This window comes from Somniosus microcephalus, chromosome 20 (genome assembly GCF_052327205.1).
Source record: "Somniosus microcephalus isolate GS21.2 chromosome 20, FLI_Smic_1.0, whole genome shotgun sequence".
Taxonomy (NCBI): Eukaryota; Metazoa; Chordata; class Chondrichthyes; order Squaliformes; family Somniosidae; genus Somniosus; species Somniosus microcephalus.
Window position 1 is genome coordinate 23147293 of NC_141006.1, and position 17771 is coordinate 23165063.

General features: G+C 45.8%; 1 protein-coding gene across 1 annotated transcript in view; it reads right to left on the reverse strand.

Annotated features, from left to right (window-relative positions):
* Nucleotides 1–8579, reverse strand: part of LOC147103089 (glycoprotein endo-alpha-1,2-mannosidase-like protein) — a 48312-nt gene extending 39733 nt beyond the window's left edge. Inside the window, exon 1 of the mRNA XM_085962410.1 lies at nt 7129–8579. Within this exon, the coding sequence (XP_085818536.1) occupies nt 7129–7615 (487 nt within the window). The 5' untranslated portion in view covers nt 7616–8579. The remainder of the gene's footprint in view (nt 1–7128) is intronic.
* Between the last annotated feature and the right edge of the window lie 9192 nt (nt 8580–17771).

Here is a 17771-nt window from a genome sequence, read left to right on the forward strand (position 1 = left end):
AGTCGCAGATGCATCTGTCCATGACAGCATTGGTAGCAGTCACCACCGCACAGTCCTTGTGGAAACGAAGTCCCATCTTCACACTGAGGACACCCTCCATCGTGTTGTGTGGCACTGCCACTGTGCTCAATGGGATAGATTCAGAACAGATCTAGCAGCTCAAAACTGGGCATCCATGAGGCGCTGTGGGCCATCAGCAGCAGCAGAATTGTATTCCACCACAATCTGCAACCTCATGGCCCGGCATATCCCTCACTCTACCATTACCATCAAGTCAGGGGACCAACCCTGGTTCAATAAGGAGTGTAGAAGAGCATGCCAGGAGCAGCACCAGGCGTACCTAAAAATGATGTGCCAACCTGGGGAAGCTGCAACACAGGACTACATGCATGCTAAAAAGCGGAAGCAGCATGTTATAGACAGGGCTAAACAATCCCACAATCAACGGATCAGATCAAAGCTCTGCAGTCCTGCCACATCCAGTCGTGAATGGTGGTGGACCATTAAACAACTAACGGGAGGAGGAGGCCCCATGAATGATGGTGGAGCCCAGCACGTGAGTGCAACCATCTTCAGCCAGAAGTGCCGAGTGGATGATCCATATCAGCCTACTCCTGAGGCCCCCACCATCACAGAAGCCATTCTTCAGCCAATTCGATTCACTCCACGTGATATCAAGAAATGACTGAGCGCACTGGATACAGGAAAGGCTATGGGCCCTGACATCATCCCGGCTATTGTGCTGAAAACTTGTGCGCCAGAACTAGCTGCGCCTCTAGCCAAGCTGTTCCAGCACAGCTACAACACTGGCATCTATCTGACATTGTGGAAAACTGCCCAGGTATGTCCTTTCCACAAAAAGCAGGACAAATTCAATCCGGCCAATTACTGCCCCATCAGTCTACTCTCAATCATCAGCAGTGTGATGGAAGGTGTCATCAACAGTGCTATGAAGCGACACTTACTCACTAATAACCTGCTCACTGATGCCCAGTTTGAGTTCCGCCAAGACCACTCGGCTCCCAACCTCATTACAGCCTTGGTCCAAACATGGACAAAGGAGCTGCATTCCAGAGGTGAGGTGAGAGTGACTGCCCTTGACATCAAGGCAGCATTTGACCGAGTGTGGCATCAAGGAGCCCTAGTAAAACTGAAGTCAATGGGAATCGGGGGAAAACTCTCCACTGACTGGAGTCATATCTAGCACAAAGGAAGATGAATGAAGGTCAATCATCACAGCCCCAAGGCATCGCTGCAGGAGTTCCTCAGGGCAGTGCCCTAGGCCCAACCATCTTCAGCTGCTTCATCAATGACCTTCCCTCCAACATAAGGTCAGAAATGGGGATGTTCGCTGATGACTGCACAGTGTTCAGCGCCATTCACAACTCCTCAGATAATGAAGCAGTCCATGCCCGCATGCAACAAGACCTGGACGATGTTCAGGCTTGGGCTGATAAGTGGCAGGTAACATTTACACCACAGAAGTGCCAGGCAATAACTATCTCCAACAAGCAAGAGTCTAACCACTTCCCCTTGACATTCACCGGCATTGCCATCACCGAATCCCTCACCATCAACATACTGGGGGGTCACCATTGACCAGAAACTTAACTGGACCAGCCACATAAATACTGTGGCAACAAGAGCAGGTCAGAGGCTAGGCATTCTGCGGCGAGTGTCTCACCTCCTGACTCCCCAGAGTCTTTCCACGATCTACAAGGCACAAGTAAAGAGTGTGATGGAAAACTCTCCACTTGCCTGGATGAGTGCAGCTCCAACAACATTCAAGAAGCCCGACACCATCCAGGACAAAGCAGCCCATTTGAGTGGCACCCCATCCACCACTTTAAACATTCACTCCCTCCACCACCGGCGTACCGTGGCTGCAGTGTGTACCATCTACAAGATGCACTGCAGCAACTCGCCAAGGCTTCTTCGGCAGCACCTCCCAAATCCACGACCTCTTCCACCTAGAAGGACACGGCAGCAGGTGCATGGGAACACCACCATCTCAAAGTTCCCCTCCAAGTCACATACCATCCTGACTTAGAAGTATACCGCCGATCCTTCATCGTCGTTGGGTCGAACTCCTGGAACTCCCTACCTAACAGCACTGTGGGAGTACCTTCACCACACGGACTGCAGTGGTTCAAGAGGGCGGCTCACCACCACCTTCTCAAGGGCAATTAGGGATGGGCAATAAATGCTGGCCTTGCCAGCAACGCCCACATCCCATCAATGAATTAAAAAATATATATATCTGTTCCCGAGTACTGCACTGCTGTGTCAGCTGTGGCTGAGTAGGCGGCAGTCTTACCTCTGTGGGTTCATAGTCCCACTCCAGAGACTTGAGCCCAATCCAGGATGACACTCCAGTGCAGTACTGAAGGAGTACTGCACTTTCGGAGGTGCCGTCTTTCAGATGAGATATTAAACCAAGGCCCCGTCTACCCTCACAGGTGGATGTAAATGATTTCATGGCACTATTTTGAAGAAGAGCAGGGGAGTTCTCCCTGGTGTCCTGGCCAATATTTTTCCCTCAACCAACATCGCTAAAACAAATTATCTGATCATTGTCACATGGCTGGTTGTGAGACCTTGCTCTGTGCAAATTGGCTGTCATGTTTCCTACATTACAACAGTGACTACACGTCAAAAAGTACTTAACTGGCTGTGAAGCGCTTTGGGATGTCCTGAGGTCATGAAAGGCGCTATAGAAATGCAAGTTGTTATAAATCTCATCATCATGAAGAAACGACTCATGAAATAACACTGGATGGCCAACTGGTGGCGCTGTCCAAGGAGTATAAATACTCGGGCGTGGGCCCAGCTTGCCCAGGGGCCATTTTGTAAAACAGGAACTAGTGAAGTACAACTAGACCTCCATGTTCTGAAACAAGTTGATTAAAGCCTTGCTTTATACTCGAACCAAGTGCGTAGTGAGTTTTATTACGTCACAAGTCTTTCTTTTTTTACATGTGTAATGCTTGCAACTCATCTGCCTTTCATGAGTATATCTATTCTTGAGTATTATTGATCTACTCTGTAATCTGTTGTAATCCTGCTCAGGTAATGCTTTCACCGGTGCTCCTATATTTAATTTAAATGGTATAATTCTTTTAGTTATTGCTGATGGCAGCATCCTTCCTCTCATTTGCTTTCCTTGCAACTGCTACATTTCAGTCAAATTTCTCCAATTACCTTTTCCCCCCACGGATCGCACCTGATTTTTCTTGCTCTGCGATTGGCAACATAGAATTATAGAACGTTACAGCACAGAGTATTGTTCTCCATGAGTCACCTGGTCCAATCCCGCTCTCCTGCTCACTTCCCATTCCCTTTCATATTCCTCTTTCTTTAGTGACTTTCTAATTGCCTTTTAACAGAATTTGAGTTGTGGTTCTTGCTTCAGCAATAATTTGCAGCAGAGAATTCCAAATTCTAACTACATTCTGCGTAAAGATTTTTTTTCTAATCTACCCATTTAATTCTTTCTGTGATTATTTTAATTTTGGGCATTGCTCGTGGATTCTATTCCAAGTTGTCACCCTCATCTGCATCGTAGATGTACAATGCTGGATACCTAGCAGCAACTTCAGACTCCAGGGCTTTCCTGAACTGCCTCCACCTGATCCCTCCTTCTTCCCTGGGGGGACGATCACCCACTTCTCTTTCTCTGTCTCGCTATTCCTCCAAAGCTGCAGGGTGACCATCTCCTGCAATGTCTGCTGGAGGGACCCATCCTCCTACAATATAGTCCAAAATGGCTCCAATTGTTTCTTGAGCTCAGTAACTGAGCTCGAGTGAGTCCACCTGGAAACATCTGTTACATCTGTGACTGCCCTGGACCCTCAAAGTCTCTAGAAACTCCCTTGTCGTGTAAGTTCCATACACCATTGGTTTCCACTATACTGCCATAATAAATGGACTCAAAGTAGTTTCAAGCCAGCGCTGAATTCCAATTCAGACCAAACTCTCAATACTTAACCCAGCTGCCTTCTCACTCTGATTGTCTCTTGCAACATGATCACCTCTTCCTTTTACAATGTATTTCAATTGAACGTTCAAGAAAGAATTGGATATATACTTGAAAAGGAAGCATATTCAGGGCTATAGGGAAAGAGCAAAGGAATGGGGCTAATTGGATACCTCTTTGAAAGAGCCAGAGCAGGCACGATGGCTGAACGGCCTCCTTCTGTGCTGTATGATTCTATGATTCAATCCCCTTAAAACAACATGTTCAGCACAGACACACAACCAAACACAGGCACCACTTTCAAGACAACCAATCAATGAAAAATCACACCCAGCCACTAGTACTTTCACACCTTATTAATGGCTAGCTTGGCAATCCAACTAGCCCACTCGGTTGGTAACTACAGTTGTTGCTTTGCAACTAACTAGTGAAAATATATGCTTTAGTAGTTAGCCGCTCACTTGTTCCAACCTTTGGATCTCTACTCCATTCCATACCATCCACACTATTTTCTCTTATCTCACTCTCCTTTTGATTTGATGGGTAGCATTTATGTTTTACTGTTTATTGATCATTTTCCAAATTATAGCCCTTAAGGTTTATTTATTTCTCAGTTCACAACTCCTGGGGCCACATTTTTTTATTGCTAAGCTAAGATCTTGTTTCATTGGCAGCTTTTCTCTCAGACAATTATCTGGAAGTCCAGAAATAGTGATTCTCTCAGTTCACGGGTTTGGCTGTAAGTCTGCCATCCAGGCACGTACTCATAGAGTCATAGAGTCATAGAGTAATACAGCACGGATAGAGGCCCTTCGGCCCATCGTGTCCATGCCGGCCATCAAGCCCTGTCTAATCTAATCCCATATTCCAGCATTTGGCCCGTAGCCTTGTATGCTATGGCATTTCAAATGCTCATCCAAATGCTTCTTAAATGTTGTGAGGGTTTCTGCCTCCACAACCCTTTCAGGCAGTGAGTTCCAGACTCCAACCACCCTCTGGGTGAAAAAGTTCTTTCTCAAATCCCCTCTAAACCTCCCGCCCTTTACCTTGAATCTATGCCCCCTAGTTATTGACCCCTCTACTAAGGGGAAAAGCTCCTCAGCATCCATCCTATCTATGCCCCTCACAATTTTGTACACCTCAATCATGTCCCCCCTCAGCCTCCTCTGCTCCAAGGAAAACAAACCCAATCTGCCCAGTCTCTCTTCATAGCTGAAGCGCTCCAGCCCTGGTAACATCCTGGTGAACCTCCTCTGCACCCTCTCTAACGCGATCACATCTTTCCTGTAGTGTGGCGACCAGAACTGCACACAGTATTCCAGCTGTGGCCTAACCAGTGTTTTATACAGCTCCATCATAACCTCCTTGCTCTTATATTCTATGCCTCGGCTAATGAAGGCAAGTATCCCATATGCCTTTTTTACCACCTTATCCACCTGTTCCGCCGCCTTCAGGGATCTGTGTACCTGCACACCCAGATCCCTCTGACCCTCCGTCTTGCCTAGGGTCTTTCCCTTCATTGTGTATTCCCTTGCCTTGTTAGACCCCCCAAAGTGCATCACCTCGCACTTTTCCGGGTTAAATTCCATTTGCCACTGTTCCGCCCATCTGACCAACCCATCTATATCGTTCTGCAGACTGAGGCTACCCTCCTCGCTATTTACCACCCTACCAATTTTAGTATCATCCGCGAATTTACTGATCATACCCTTTACATTCATATCCAAGTCATTAATGTAGACCACAAACAGCAAGGGACCCAGCACCGATCCCTGTGGTACCCCACTGGCCACAGGTTTCCAGTCACAAAAACAACCTTCGACCATCACCCTCTGCCTTCTGCCACTAAGCCAGTTTTGTATCCAATGTGCCAAGGCACCCTGGATTCCATGGGCTCTTACCTTCTTGACCAGTCTCCTGTGCGGGACTTTATCGAAGGCCTTACTGAAATCCATGTATACCACATCCACTGCGTTACCCTCATCCACACACCTAGTCACCCCCTCAAAAAATTCAATCAAATTAGTCAGATCAAGGAATTGTCCCATTTCCTGCACACACAAAAAATTACTCTCTCTTTTTTTCGCTCACATTTTGTTTAGCATTGTAGCAATTCATTGTTACATCCAGGACCAGATTCTCTCTTTTCTCAAAGTTGAAATTATTATTATAAATATTTAGCAGTCCTCTAATTTGTAGGGAAATGGATGCTTTCATCTTACTTTTATCATGCCCTTGGTTGGCTGTGAGATCCACTTCCAACTGTTGTTCAATCAATGTTCTGCAGGATTTACAGTCACCTAAGGGCTTGATGGAGGTTGCAAGCTATCCATTTTAACCTCTCCTGTGTGTCGCTGCACCAGGCTCGCTTACTTCAGTTACTTTACTGTGATTCTTCACTCCACTTTCCCTTTCATTCTGACACCCTGCTACTCTTGTATTGTTGTATGGTTCTCAGGAACCCAGCATTGAATGATTAAAGGGAGATCTGGATCTTATTCTGGATTTTAAGCAATTTCATATTCAGCAGCACAGCTTCTGCTTACAACTTTTATCTTGCAGACTGACCCAACTTCTCCAGTCTGGCTCCAACCATTTGCACAGTTGCAACCTTGATGCCACATTTGCTATTATTGAGGCAGCTTCCGGAAATTCTCGTCCAAACTGATCTACCATGACATTTCCAAAATGAATATTGAACTGTTTACATTTTTCACCCCTTGAAAAACATGGTGGTGGACTTTCATCCTTCATCATGAGTAGCAACGCTGATCTCTTTGTTGAGAGATCCGAATCGCCACAATAAAATTATTGATTAAACACTACAACAAAATCCTTCATCGTGTATCTTCAAGGTACAACAGGGGAGAATATGGTGACAGAGGGTTAAACCTGAGTGATGTCTATCTGTATCCATAACTGTGTGTAATGACATCCACTCCGTATATATACCCCACATACTATACATTGATATTATAAATAATATAATATACACACCAGAAATGTATATCATTATGCATCTTTAAAATTACACGGATATCTTCGTACTTTTTCTTTAAGAATTCAGTCTTACACGCCAGTGTACAATGCCATTGTTAAAATATTGGCTCTGATTTAAGAAATGCTCACTTTAATGCTTTTAGACTCCTTACCTACGGCTGCGGTTCGAAGTTGCCTCATGTGTTCCTCGATGACCCGGGGATCCCGGGAGCTGTAGGGTCCCAGCTCAGGGTAAAAGCTGGAGCCGATGTCCTCGGGGGGGTTGTGCCTGCCTTTCGGGTAACTGGCGGCCACTTTGGGGTCCCAGTGAGGCACCAGGAGGTGGTCCCAGTGCACGAACCTCCCATCGGACCGGGGGTTGCCGTACCAGCCGTAGTAAAAGATGTGCAGGTCGCGATTGGCGGCGGGGTAAGCGTCCGGGTGGGCTCGGGTGACGGTGGGAGGCAGCATCAAGATGGCTTTGACCGAGGTGGGCCGCCTGGTGTCCACCCTCTCCGCAAAGGGCATCCGCTGAAGGCCAGGGTCAAGCTCTCCGAAGCCCTCGGCCGGTTTCAGTGTCTTCAACCCCATCATAGTACCGAAAATGAAGAGCGTGAAGAGCGATAAGGCGACGCAGGTTTTCCTGCGGAACCTGGCCATGATTTCTCAAGTCCTCCTTTTCTTCTGGTTGTAATAATATTTATATTTTACTATATTAAGAACAAGACTAGAAACAAGCCCCGGTTTTAGTTCACAAAGCTATGCTGCAAATGCAGTCACATCATAACATTCAGTCAAATATCTTTCAACAAATCCACAGAAATCCAGGTCAATATCCTGGGGTCAGTGACAGTCTCTCCACATTCCACCCCAATCCGATCTTCCACCTCTTTCTTTCTTTCCTTCCCCCCCCCTCTCCTGTTCTCCCTTCCCCTCCCCTTCGTCCAATATGTGGATGGAGATAAATTATTATTAAAGGAGCGCCTGAATGCAGACTCTACCTTCCCATGGAGGCCGCCGATCAGATGCGATCTGCAAATGGACCGTCAATCACACACACACAAAGCACCCAACCCCGAGACTCATCACAGAGGCCATCCAGCCCAGTCCTTGTCCTTCCTTCCATTTGTAGATTCCCCACCACCTCGCATCTCCTGGCAGGGTTTAAGAGGGAAGTGCTGTCCTGTGAAGTCAATGCAGTTTTTTAAAAAAACTGTAGCAGAAACTGAGTGCCTTTTGTCAGTTTCACTGGGAGGAGCGTCAGGATGTCACAAGCTCTTGAAGGAGCGGGCGTCGAGTCTGGGTGACTGACTCTGATTCCAGATGCGTCTCCCTTCTTCTGAAAATCAAACAGCACCCGGGACTGAGAGAAGCAGGTAGGGGCTTCATGGGGAGTGGATTCCAGCCCTCTCTGAAATCACATTGGCATCAATCCTTGTCCCAGCCTGGAAGGGAATGAAATAAAATCACTTGTTTTTAAGTGGATTTAAAAATAGAATCCCCGCGCAGCAATCAAATAAGGAAGTAGAAATCTTTTTCTTAATTTTTAATGCCAGGATGGATATATATTTAACAGATGATTAAAAATTGAAACTATTTAGGTTCTTTGAAGCATTAAAGGAGAAACTTTCCCCGTTCAGAATCTTAAAATTAGAGGGTTAGAGAGACCGCTGACAGTTTGATTATTTCCATTTCCTGCTACCACACCCTTCGTCCCACCATTGGTGGCGGTCTAGGCCCCAAGCTCTGAATCCCTCCCTAAACCTCTCTGCATCTCCACCAGGGCTCTCCTCCTTTGAGACGCTCCTTACAACCTACCTCTTTGACCAAGCTCTGTCCCAATGTTCCCCTCCTTGGCTGATTACTTGCCTGTGAAGCGCCTTGGGATCTTTTACTCCATAAAGCACTATATAAATGCAAGTTTTTGTTGATTCTAAACACTAATGAGACTCCATGGATGAATAAAGACACAAGGGAACAATTGAGGGTGAGGAAAGAGACATACATTAAGTACATAGACAGCAGGGGAGTGCATGATAAGAGAGAATATGAAGGGATTAGGAGAGAAGTCAAAAAACCAATTAGGAAGGCAAAGAGGAACTATGAAATTAAATTATCAAGGAACATAAAACAAAATAGTAAAATATTTTACAGGCACATCAATAAAAAAGGAAGGTTGGGATGGGAATAGGACCATTAAGGGATAGACAGGACAGTACCACAGGAAACGATAGGGAGATGGCAGAAATATTAAATCATTATTTCACTTCTGTATTTACCAGGGAGATAGAACAGGTGGACATGGCATTTGGTGATGAGATTAGTAATGAGATAAGTGCATTTAAAATAAAAAGAGGAAATATTAAATAAACTAATCAAACTCAAAGAGGATAAAACCCCTGGTCCAGATGGATTGCATCCCCACATTTTAAAAGAATCTAGGGAAGAGACAGCAGAGGCAATACTACACATATTTAATATCTCGTTAGAAAAAGGTATAGTGTCAGAGGACTGGCAGATAGCTAACATAATACCGATATTTGAGAAGGGGGATAGAACATGTCCAGGGAATTATAGACCAGTCAGCTTAACATCGGTGGTAGGAAAAATAATGGAATCCCTACTAAAGGGGAAAATAGAAGAACATCTAGAAACAAAAAGTATAATAATGAGTAGTCAGCATGGATTTCAAAAGGGAAAATCTTGCTTGACAAACCTTATTGAATTTTTTGAAGAGGTAACAGAGAGTAGACAATGATAATGCAGTAGATGTAATTTATCTAGATTTTCAAAAGGCCTTCGATAAGGTACCCCATAATAGACTGATGAACAAGGTCAGAGAATACGGAGTCAGGGGACAAGTAGCAGAATGGATTGCTAGCTGGCTTCAGGACAGAAAGCAGAGAGTAGGAGTAAAGGGTAGCTATTCACAGTGGCAGAAGGTGGGTAGTGGTGTTCCACAAGGATCAGTGCTGAGACCACTGCTTTTCACAATTTACATTAACGATTTAGACTTAGGAATCGAAAACACAATTTCTAAATTTGTGGATGACACCAAATTGGGGGGGATAGTCAATACTGAGGAGGACTGCAACAAATTACAGGAGGACATTAATAAACTTGCAGAATGGGCAAATAATTGGCAAATGAAGTTCAACACAGATAAATGTGAGGTATTACATTTTGGTAGGAAGAATAGGGAGGTCACTTATCAGTTGGAGGGTGCGAGTCTAAGTGGGGTAGAGGAACAAAGGGATCTCGGAGTACAAATACACAAATCACTAAAAGTTGCGACACGGGTTAGCAAGACCATAAAAAAAGCAAACCAAGGACTAGGGTTTATTTCCAGAGGGATAGAATTGAAATGTAGGGAAGTTATGCTAAACCTGTATCAAACCTTAGTTAGACCACACTTAAAGAAATGCATGCAGTTCTGGTCGCTGTATTATAAAAAGGATATAGAGGCACTGGAGAGGGTGCAGAGAAGATTTACAAGGATGATACCAGAAATGCGAGGGTATACATATCAGGAAAGGATGAACAGGCTGGGTCCCTTTTCTCTTGAAAAAAGAAGGCTGAGGGGTGACCTAATAGAGGTTTTGATAGAGTGGATACAGAGAGAATGTTTCCACTTGTGGGGAAGAGCATAACTAGAGGCCATCAATATAAGATAGTCACCAAGATTTTCAATAGGGAATTCAGAAGAAACTTCTTTACCCAGAGAGTGGTGCGAATGTGGAACTCGCTACCACAGGGAGTGGTTGTAGCGAATAGTATAGATGCATTTAAGGGGAGGCTGGACAAGCATATGAGGGAGAAGGGAATAGAGGGTTATACTGATAGATTTAGATGAGGAAAGATGGGAGGAGGCGCGAGTGGAGCATAAACACTGTCATGGACTGGTTGGGCCGAATGGCCTGTTTCTGTGCCGTATATCCTATGTAATCCTATGTAATCCATTGGAATGTTGAGTGTTGGGGGCGGATTGGCCATAGGTGGATTGGGAGCTTTCCCGAGTGCCCCTGTGAATAGTTCCACTGTACTCTATGCTCCCCCTTTTTCCATTGATTTCAATGGAAACAAAAACGGGGAGAGATGTGAAAGAGGCTGTCGATTCTCTATCAGCCATTTTACCCGATTGCACAAAGTCAAAATCTACCTCAAAGAGTGAAGAAGTTCTGATATCTGCTGTAAATTTGCCTTTCACTAATTTAAGTTTATGCTCACTGGCCATACCAGCCTGACGTACTTTGAAGTATTATTCTGGGTTTATCCTATCTATACCGTTTAATAGTTGATATCTATCGTGAGGTTCCCCCTTAATCTTCTCTCTAGTTTGTATAGATTGAGTTTCTTTAATCTTGCCTTGTAACTCATCCCTTTTACATTTACAATTTCACGAATATTTCAGTGATAAAGCTGTTTAAAGACCACAGGTAGCGGTTATAGTAATAGTTATCCTATACTAATAAATAAAGAAAGACAGTCCTCTCAAAGCATTTCACAGAGGCATAACAATAAAAGAAATGGACATTGAGCCAAAGAAGGATATATTAGGAGAGGCGACCAAAAGCTAGATCAAAGAGGTGGGGTTTAAGGAGGGAGGTGATCAAAGAGGTGGGGCTTAAGGAGGGAGGTGATCAAAGAGGTGGGGTTTAAGGAGGGAGGTGATCAAAGAGGTGGGGTTTAAGGAGGGAGGTGACCAAAGAGGTGGGGTTTAAGGAGGGAGGTGATCAAAGAGGTGGGGTTTGAGGAGGGAGGTGATCAAAGAGGTGGGGTTTGAGGAGGGAGGTGATCAAAGAGGTGGGGTTTGAGGAGGGAGGTGATCAAAGAGGTGGGGTTTAAGGAGGGAGGTGATCAAAGAGGTGGGGTTTAAGGAGGGAGGTGATCAAAGAGGTGGGGTTTAAGGAGGGAGGTGATCAAAGAGGTGGGGTTTAAGGAGGGAGGTGATCAAAGAGGTGGGGTTTGAGGAGGGAGGTGATCAAAGAGGTGGGGTTTGAGGAGGGAGGTGATCAAAGAGGTGGGGTTTAAGGAGGGAGGTGATCAAAGAGGTGGGGTTTCAGGAGGGAGGTGATCAAAGAGATGGGGTTTAAGGAGGGAGGTGATCAAAGAGATGGGGTTTAAGGAGGGAGGTGATCAAAGAGATGGGGTTTAAGGAGGGAGGTGATCAAAGAGGTGGGGTTTAAGGAGGGAGGTGATCAAAGAGATGGGGTTTAAGGAGGGAGGTGATCAAAGAGATGGGGTTTAAGGAGGGAGGTGATCAAAGAGGTGGGGTTTAAGGAGGGAGGTGATCAAAGAGGTGGGGTTTAAGGAGGGAGGTGATCAAAGAGGTGGGGTTTAAGGAGGGAGGTGATCAAAGAGATGGGGTTTAAGGAGGGAGGTGATCAAAGAGGTGGGGTTTAAGGAGGGAGGTGATCAAAGAGATGGGGTTTAAGGAGGGAGGTGATCAAAGAGGTGGGGTTTAAGGAGGGAGGTGATCAAAGAGGTGGGGTTTAAGGAGGGAGGTGATCAAAGAGGTGGGGTTTAAGGAGGGAGGTGATCAAAGAGATGGGGTTTAAGGAGGGAGGTGATCAAAGAGATGGGGTTTGAGGAGGGAGGTGATCAAAGAGATGGGGTTTAAGGAGGGAGGTGATCAAAGAGGTGGGGTTTAAGGAGGGAGGTGATCAAAGAGATGGGGTTTAAGGAGGGAGGTGATCAAAGAGATGGGGTTTGAGGAGGGAGGTGATCAAAGAGGTGGGGTTTAAGGAGGGAGGTGATCAAAGAGATGGGGTTTAAGGAGGGAGGTGATCAAAGAGATGGGGTTTAAGGAGGGAGGTGATCAAAGAGGTGGGGCTTAAGGAGGGAGGTGATCAAAGAGGTGGGGTTTAAGGAGGGAGGTGATCAAAGAGGTGGGGTTTAAGGAGGGAGGTGATCAAAGAGGTGGGGTTTAAGGAGGGAGGTGATCAAAGAGGTGGGGTTTAAGGAGGGAGGTGACCAAAGAGGTGGGGTTTAAGGAGGGAGGTGATCAAAGAGGTGGGGTTTAAGGAGGGAGGTGATCAAAGAGGTGGGGTTTAAGGAGGGAGGTGATCAAAGAGATGGGGTTTAAGGAGGGAGGTGGAGAGGCAGAGAGGTTTAGCGAGAGAGTTCCAGAGCATGAAGCTAAATGCACAGAAGGGAGGGGGGGGAATGCGCAAGAAGCCAAAGGAGCAGCAAGTTCGGGGAAGGGTGCAGGTTGTCGGACTGGAGGAGGCTACAGAGATAGGGAGGGGCAAGGCCATGGAGGGATTTACACCCACAGATGAAAATTTGAGGTGTTGAGGGACAGGGAGCCAATGCAGGTCAGCGAGGGCAGAGATGATGGCTGGCTATTCAACCACGGGGCTATTACAGTTGTGCCAAATCTGACTCAATGTCCAGACATGTGTACTTTCCAACGGAGATAAGTGATCAGGAGTGGGTACACCAGCTGGTTTTTATTATTTTTCTCAGTCCAGGAGAACAATTGCACTGAGATTAGCCAACTCAGTGCAGACCAATGATGGAACCAAAGGTCATTCCAGGCCTGCAGCACATTAAATGGGAAACTAGTGTTTGGCGCAGGGCCACCTGTCTCCCTATAAGGTGGCCCAGAGAGCAACTACAAATAGAAGCTTCTCAAGCATCCTACTAATATCACAGCTATAATCTACAAGGAGGCTTCAGCAGGATCATCCAAAGTAATCTATTCTAATTGTGTAATCTTTTGAAAGACCCAAATGAGATTTAGTGATAGGCGTGAAGCATATTTTGGATATTAATGCAGCTCAGTATAGTTTATGATTTTCATTAAATTGACTTTAAAACCATTTTGCTGTTCTCAGGAGGCAAGGCTTCGCGAAGGAGAAGACTTTAGTACTTAATTCTTTTTATGCTTTTACTGTAATAATGTTAAGTTTTCATTTCTGAGATTTTACATTATTATATTTTATAATTAAGAAGCTGACATGTGTTATTGAACAGTCTTATTCCCTGCACATACAATTCAGTCTATTCATTGGGCATTGCCAGTGGAGATGGTGATGTATTTTTCAATACAGGAATCCCTCCCCAACCACGGGGGATATGTCCCTGAAACCCCCCGTGGTTAGAAAAACTGCGGTTGGCAAATACAAGACCCTATGGGAAAAATGGGGTTAGGGGGAACGCGGCCACATATAAACTGTTCAGAGCCTATGTAAGTTGCTTGTTCTTTTATTAAACATAAATAAAATACACAATAATATAACAAAAACAATAAATGTTCAAATAACACAATAAAAAAGATCAACTGGGCGGTTTCTTAAAGAATTCTGCGATGGATGGTTGACTCATTTTTTTCTGAATATCTTTCTGGACCTGCTTGTATGGTCTCATTAAATCCTCCAAACCTCGCTTGAATTTTAAACTACGCTCCAAGAATGGGTCAATCTCCATAAAGAGGTCCGAGAGATTAGTAGCAAGGAACAGTGCCTTTTTTTTATGGTTCTAATGGTGGACTCGTTAACCTCCATTAGTCGTTCAACCGACGCTGTACTTTCACCACGGGCAAGCCTATTAACGACATCTAATTTCCTATCTAAGGTTAGTACATTCCTTGCCCTTTTCGCTATTGATTCACCTTTACCACTGAGATTACACTTAGGGGCCATGATTAAGGGCTAAACGTTCACACACACACAGTACAGGTACAGTATATCCACGATTGGAGCGAGAACAAGCGTAGTTGTTATTATGCTGAAAAGAGCGGCAAACCGCGTTAACGCAAAAATTCACCGCTGGTTGGCAAAAGTTGTTGCAGTGAGGAAACCGTGTATACGTGAAATCCGCATATGGCGGGATTCCTGTATCCGTATGTATAAGTGTCACAAAATGGAGTATCTTATTCATGGTGCGCTCTTCTGCTTTTCTTTTCATGGTTTTGTTTTCAGAGTTAAAACCAGGTTCGTTTAAGGGAATAATCCAGTTTAAGAGCTGCACTTTTTATTAGGCCAGTGTATCCACTCTGAGAGATAAACCTTCTTAGTTGAGGCAAATTGGCTTTGATGTATTCTCAGTTATTAATGGCAGTCTTGCGGCATTTGGGTTGATCCCATCAGAAGCTTTTCCTTTTAATTGCTTGCTTTGTTCTGCAAGTGTTCGATCGAGGCAAGTGTGGGTTGCATCAAGGTGACAAATGGATGTTTCTAACAGCTATTAGGTAGAATCTGCTGACACTCCACGGGCCCTATGACTGCAGAAATTCTCAGTGTCTTTAATGCTAAATATGCTTTATTTGATTTGGAAAGATACAAATTTAATTTTCTTTGTCTCTGCTCGAACCTCAAAGGTATGGAAAGCATATCTCGGCCCGCCTTGTGTCAATTCCTTCAGTTCTCCTGAAGTCATGAGATAGAGGCCCGAGGCTTGGTTGATCAAACAGAACCTCACCTCTTCATTTTTAAGAGGTCTTTAAAATGATCAATGTGTTGGTCGCGGTATATGTGGAAAGAATCCAAAACAAGGGGCCATAAATACAAGATAGTTACTAATAAAAATAATGGGGAAATAAGGAGAAATTTCTTTACTCAGAGAGTGGTTAGAATGTGGCACTCGCTACCACAGGAAGTGGTTGAGGCCAATAGCTTAGATGCTTTCAAAAGGAAACTAGACGAGTACAAGAGAGAAAAAGGAATAGAAAGATATGCTGAAAGGCTGAGATGAGGTCGAGAGAATGGGAGGCGACTCCAGTGGAGTATAAACACTAGCACAGACTAGATGGGCCGACTGGCCTGTTGCTTTGCTGTATATTCTATGTAATTCTATGTAAGTTATGCTACGGAAGCTGCTTTATTACTATTGAGAGAATTAGTCAAGGGTTGCACCTTTGTTATTTTTGTATTGAGTGTATAAAATTCTGTATGCTACTGTAATCTGCTGTATTGTTTTTACTACTACTCATATGCTACTAATAATGTAGGTTATACACTAAGCCACCATCTGATAGAATATTTATGATATTGCCCTTTGAGGTCTAGGAGATCACGAGCTGGCTTGTGACTTATCCAGTAAGTTAAATAGAGTCACAGGGGGCGATTTTCTGACGTTGGAGGAGGCGTGTTTGGAGGCGGGAAAGGTGGGAAAATCAGATTCAAAGAGGTCGGGTTCGGAACCCGCCTCCAACCCGCCTCCATGGGATTCTACCAGTGCCGGTTTTGGAGGTTGTTAAACGCTCCCACCTCCAGCTGGCCATTGCGCTATTTAACATCCTTAAATGCTTGTTAAGGGCCTCTCTAAGCCTATTTTGAGAGGCCCTCGTGATTTTTCGAGGATTTCGGTGTGCTCCACGCACCTCCTGAACCACGCCAGGTAAACCAGGCGGGTTGACTCATGGGTGGCCTCCTCACTGCTGCAGGTCTAACAAGACATCGTTTATTGCAGCAAGGATTTTTTGCAGGTGCCGGACCTTGGCTTTAAAAGGTCTCTGAGCACTTTTAGAAGGCTTTCCGAAGTCAGAGGTGCTGCAGCTTGACTCCATCAACTGTGGGACCTCCTTGGAAGACCCTCTCCCCGCTTGTAATGAGCGCTTCCCCAAAGGAGGCATCTACAAGCAGCATGGGAACCATTCGTTTTCTTTCTGCATGGACCTCAGATGAGGATGAGGACCATCCAGGGCAGCAGCAGAACCAGGCAGCTCAGCAGCAACATCAGCAGGAGCCCCAACCTCCTGCTCAGCCACCTGATGCTGCACAGGGCAGAAGGCACCAGCGCATCGAGGCATCTCGCCGCAGGAGATACTCCCCACAGAAGGTTTACAGACAAAGGATGAGCTACCTCAACATGAGTGAGCAGCAGTGCCAAAGGAGGCTGAGACTTTCGTGAGAGGTTGTCCGAGAGATCTGCGGCCTGCTGCAGCAAGACCTGGTGCCCAGAGGAACGGGTGGACACCCCTTACCAGTGGCTGTCAAAGTCACCACCGCATTCCAACTTCTTTGCCTCAGGCTCCTTCCAGGGATCATCAGTGGCATCTCCCAGTCAGCGGCCACAGTTGCATCACGCAGGTTACTGAGGCCCTTTTTGCTAAGGCCCACAATTACATCCAGTTCACAAGGGATCAAGCAAGTATAACCACCCGTTCGGTTGGATTCGCAAATATGGCAGGCATGCCAATGGTGCAGGGCGTCATAGACTGCACACATGTGGCCCTTAGGGTGCCCCATCACAACCCAGCTATCTTTGTCAGCAGAAAGGGCTTCCACTCCCTCAACTGGTGTGTAACCACAAGAAGGAGTTCTTTCATGTTTACGCCAAGTTCTGTGGAAGTTGCCATGACTCTTTCACCCTGCGGCACTCTAGTGTTCCTCCGCTTTTCAATCCACCAAACCAACTTAACGGATGGCTCCTTGGTGACTAAGGCTATCCCCTGAAGAAGTGGCTAATGACGCCGATCAGGAGGCCAGCTAATGAGGCTGAAGAGCACTACAACGCCATCCACACTTCGACCAGGTCCATCATAGAGCAAACCATTGGGTTGTTGAAGATGCACTTCCGTTGCCTTGACCGATCAGGTGGAGCCCTGCAGTATACACCATACAGGGTCTCCAGAATGGTCGTGGTCAGCTGTGCCCTGCACAATATCGCACAGTGTCATGGCTTGCAGCTTCCTGATGAGCAAGCGGCTCAGTTCCAGCCCTCCTCAGATGAGGATGATGAGGAGGAGGAGGCTGAGGAGGAGGAGGAGGAGGAGGAGCAGGAGGAGGAGGAGGAGGAGCAGGAGGAGGAGGAGGAGGAGCAGGAGGAGGAGGAGGAGCAGGAGGAGGTCAGAGCGCCGGTGTATCGACCA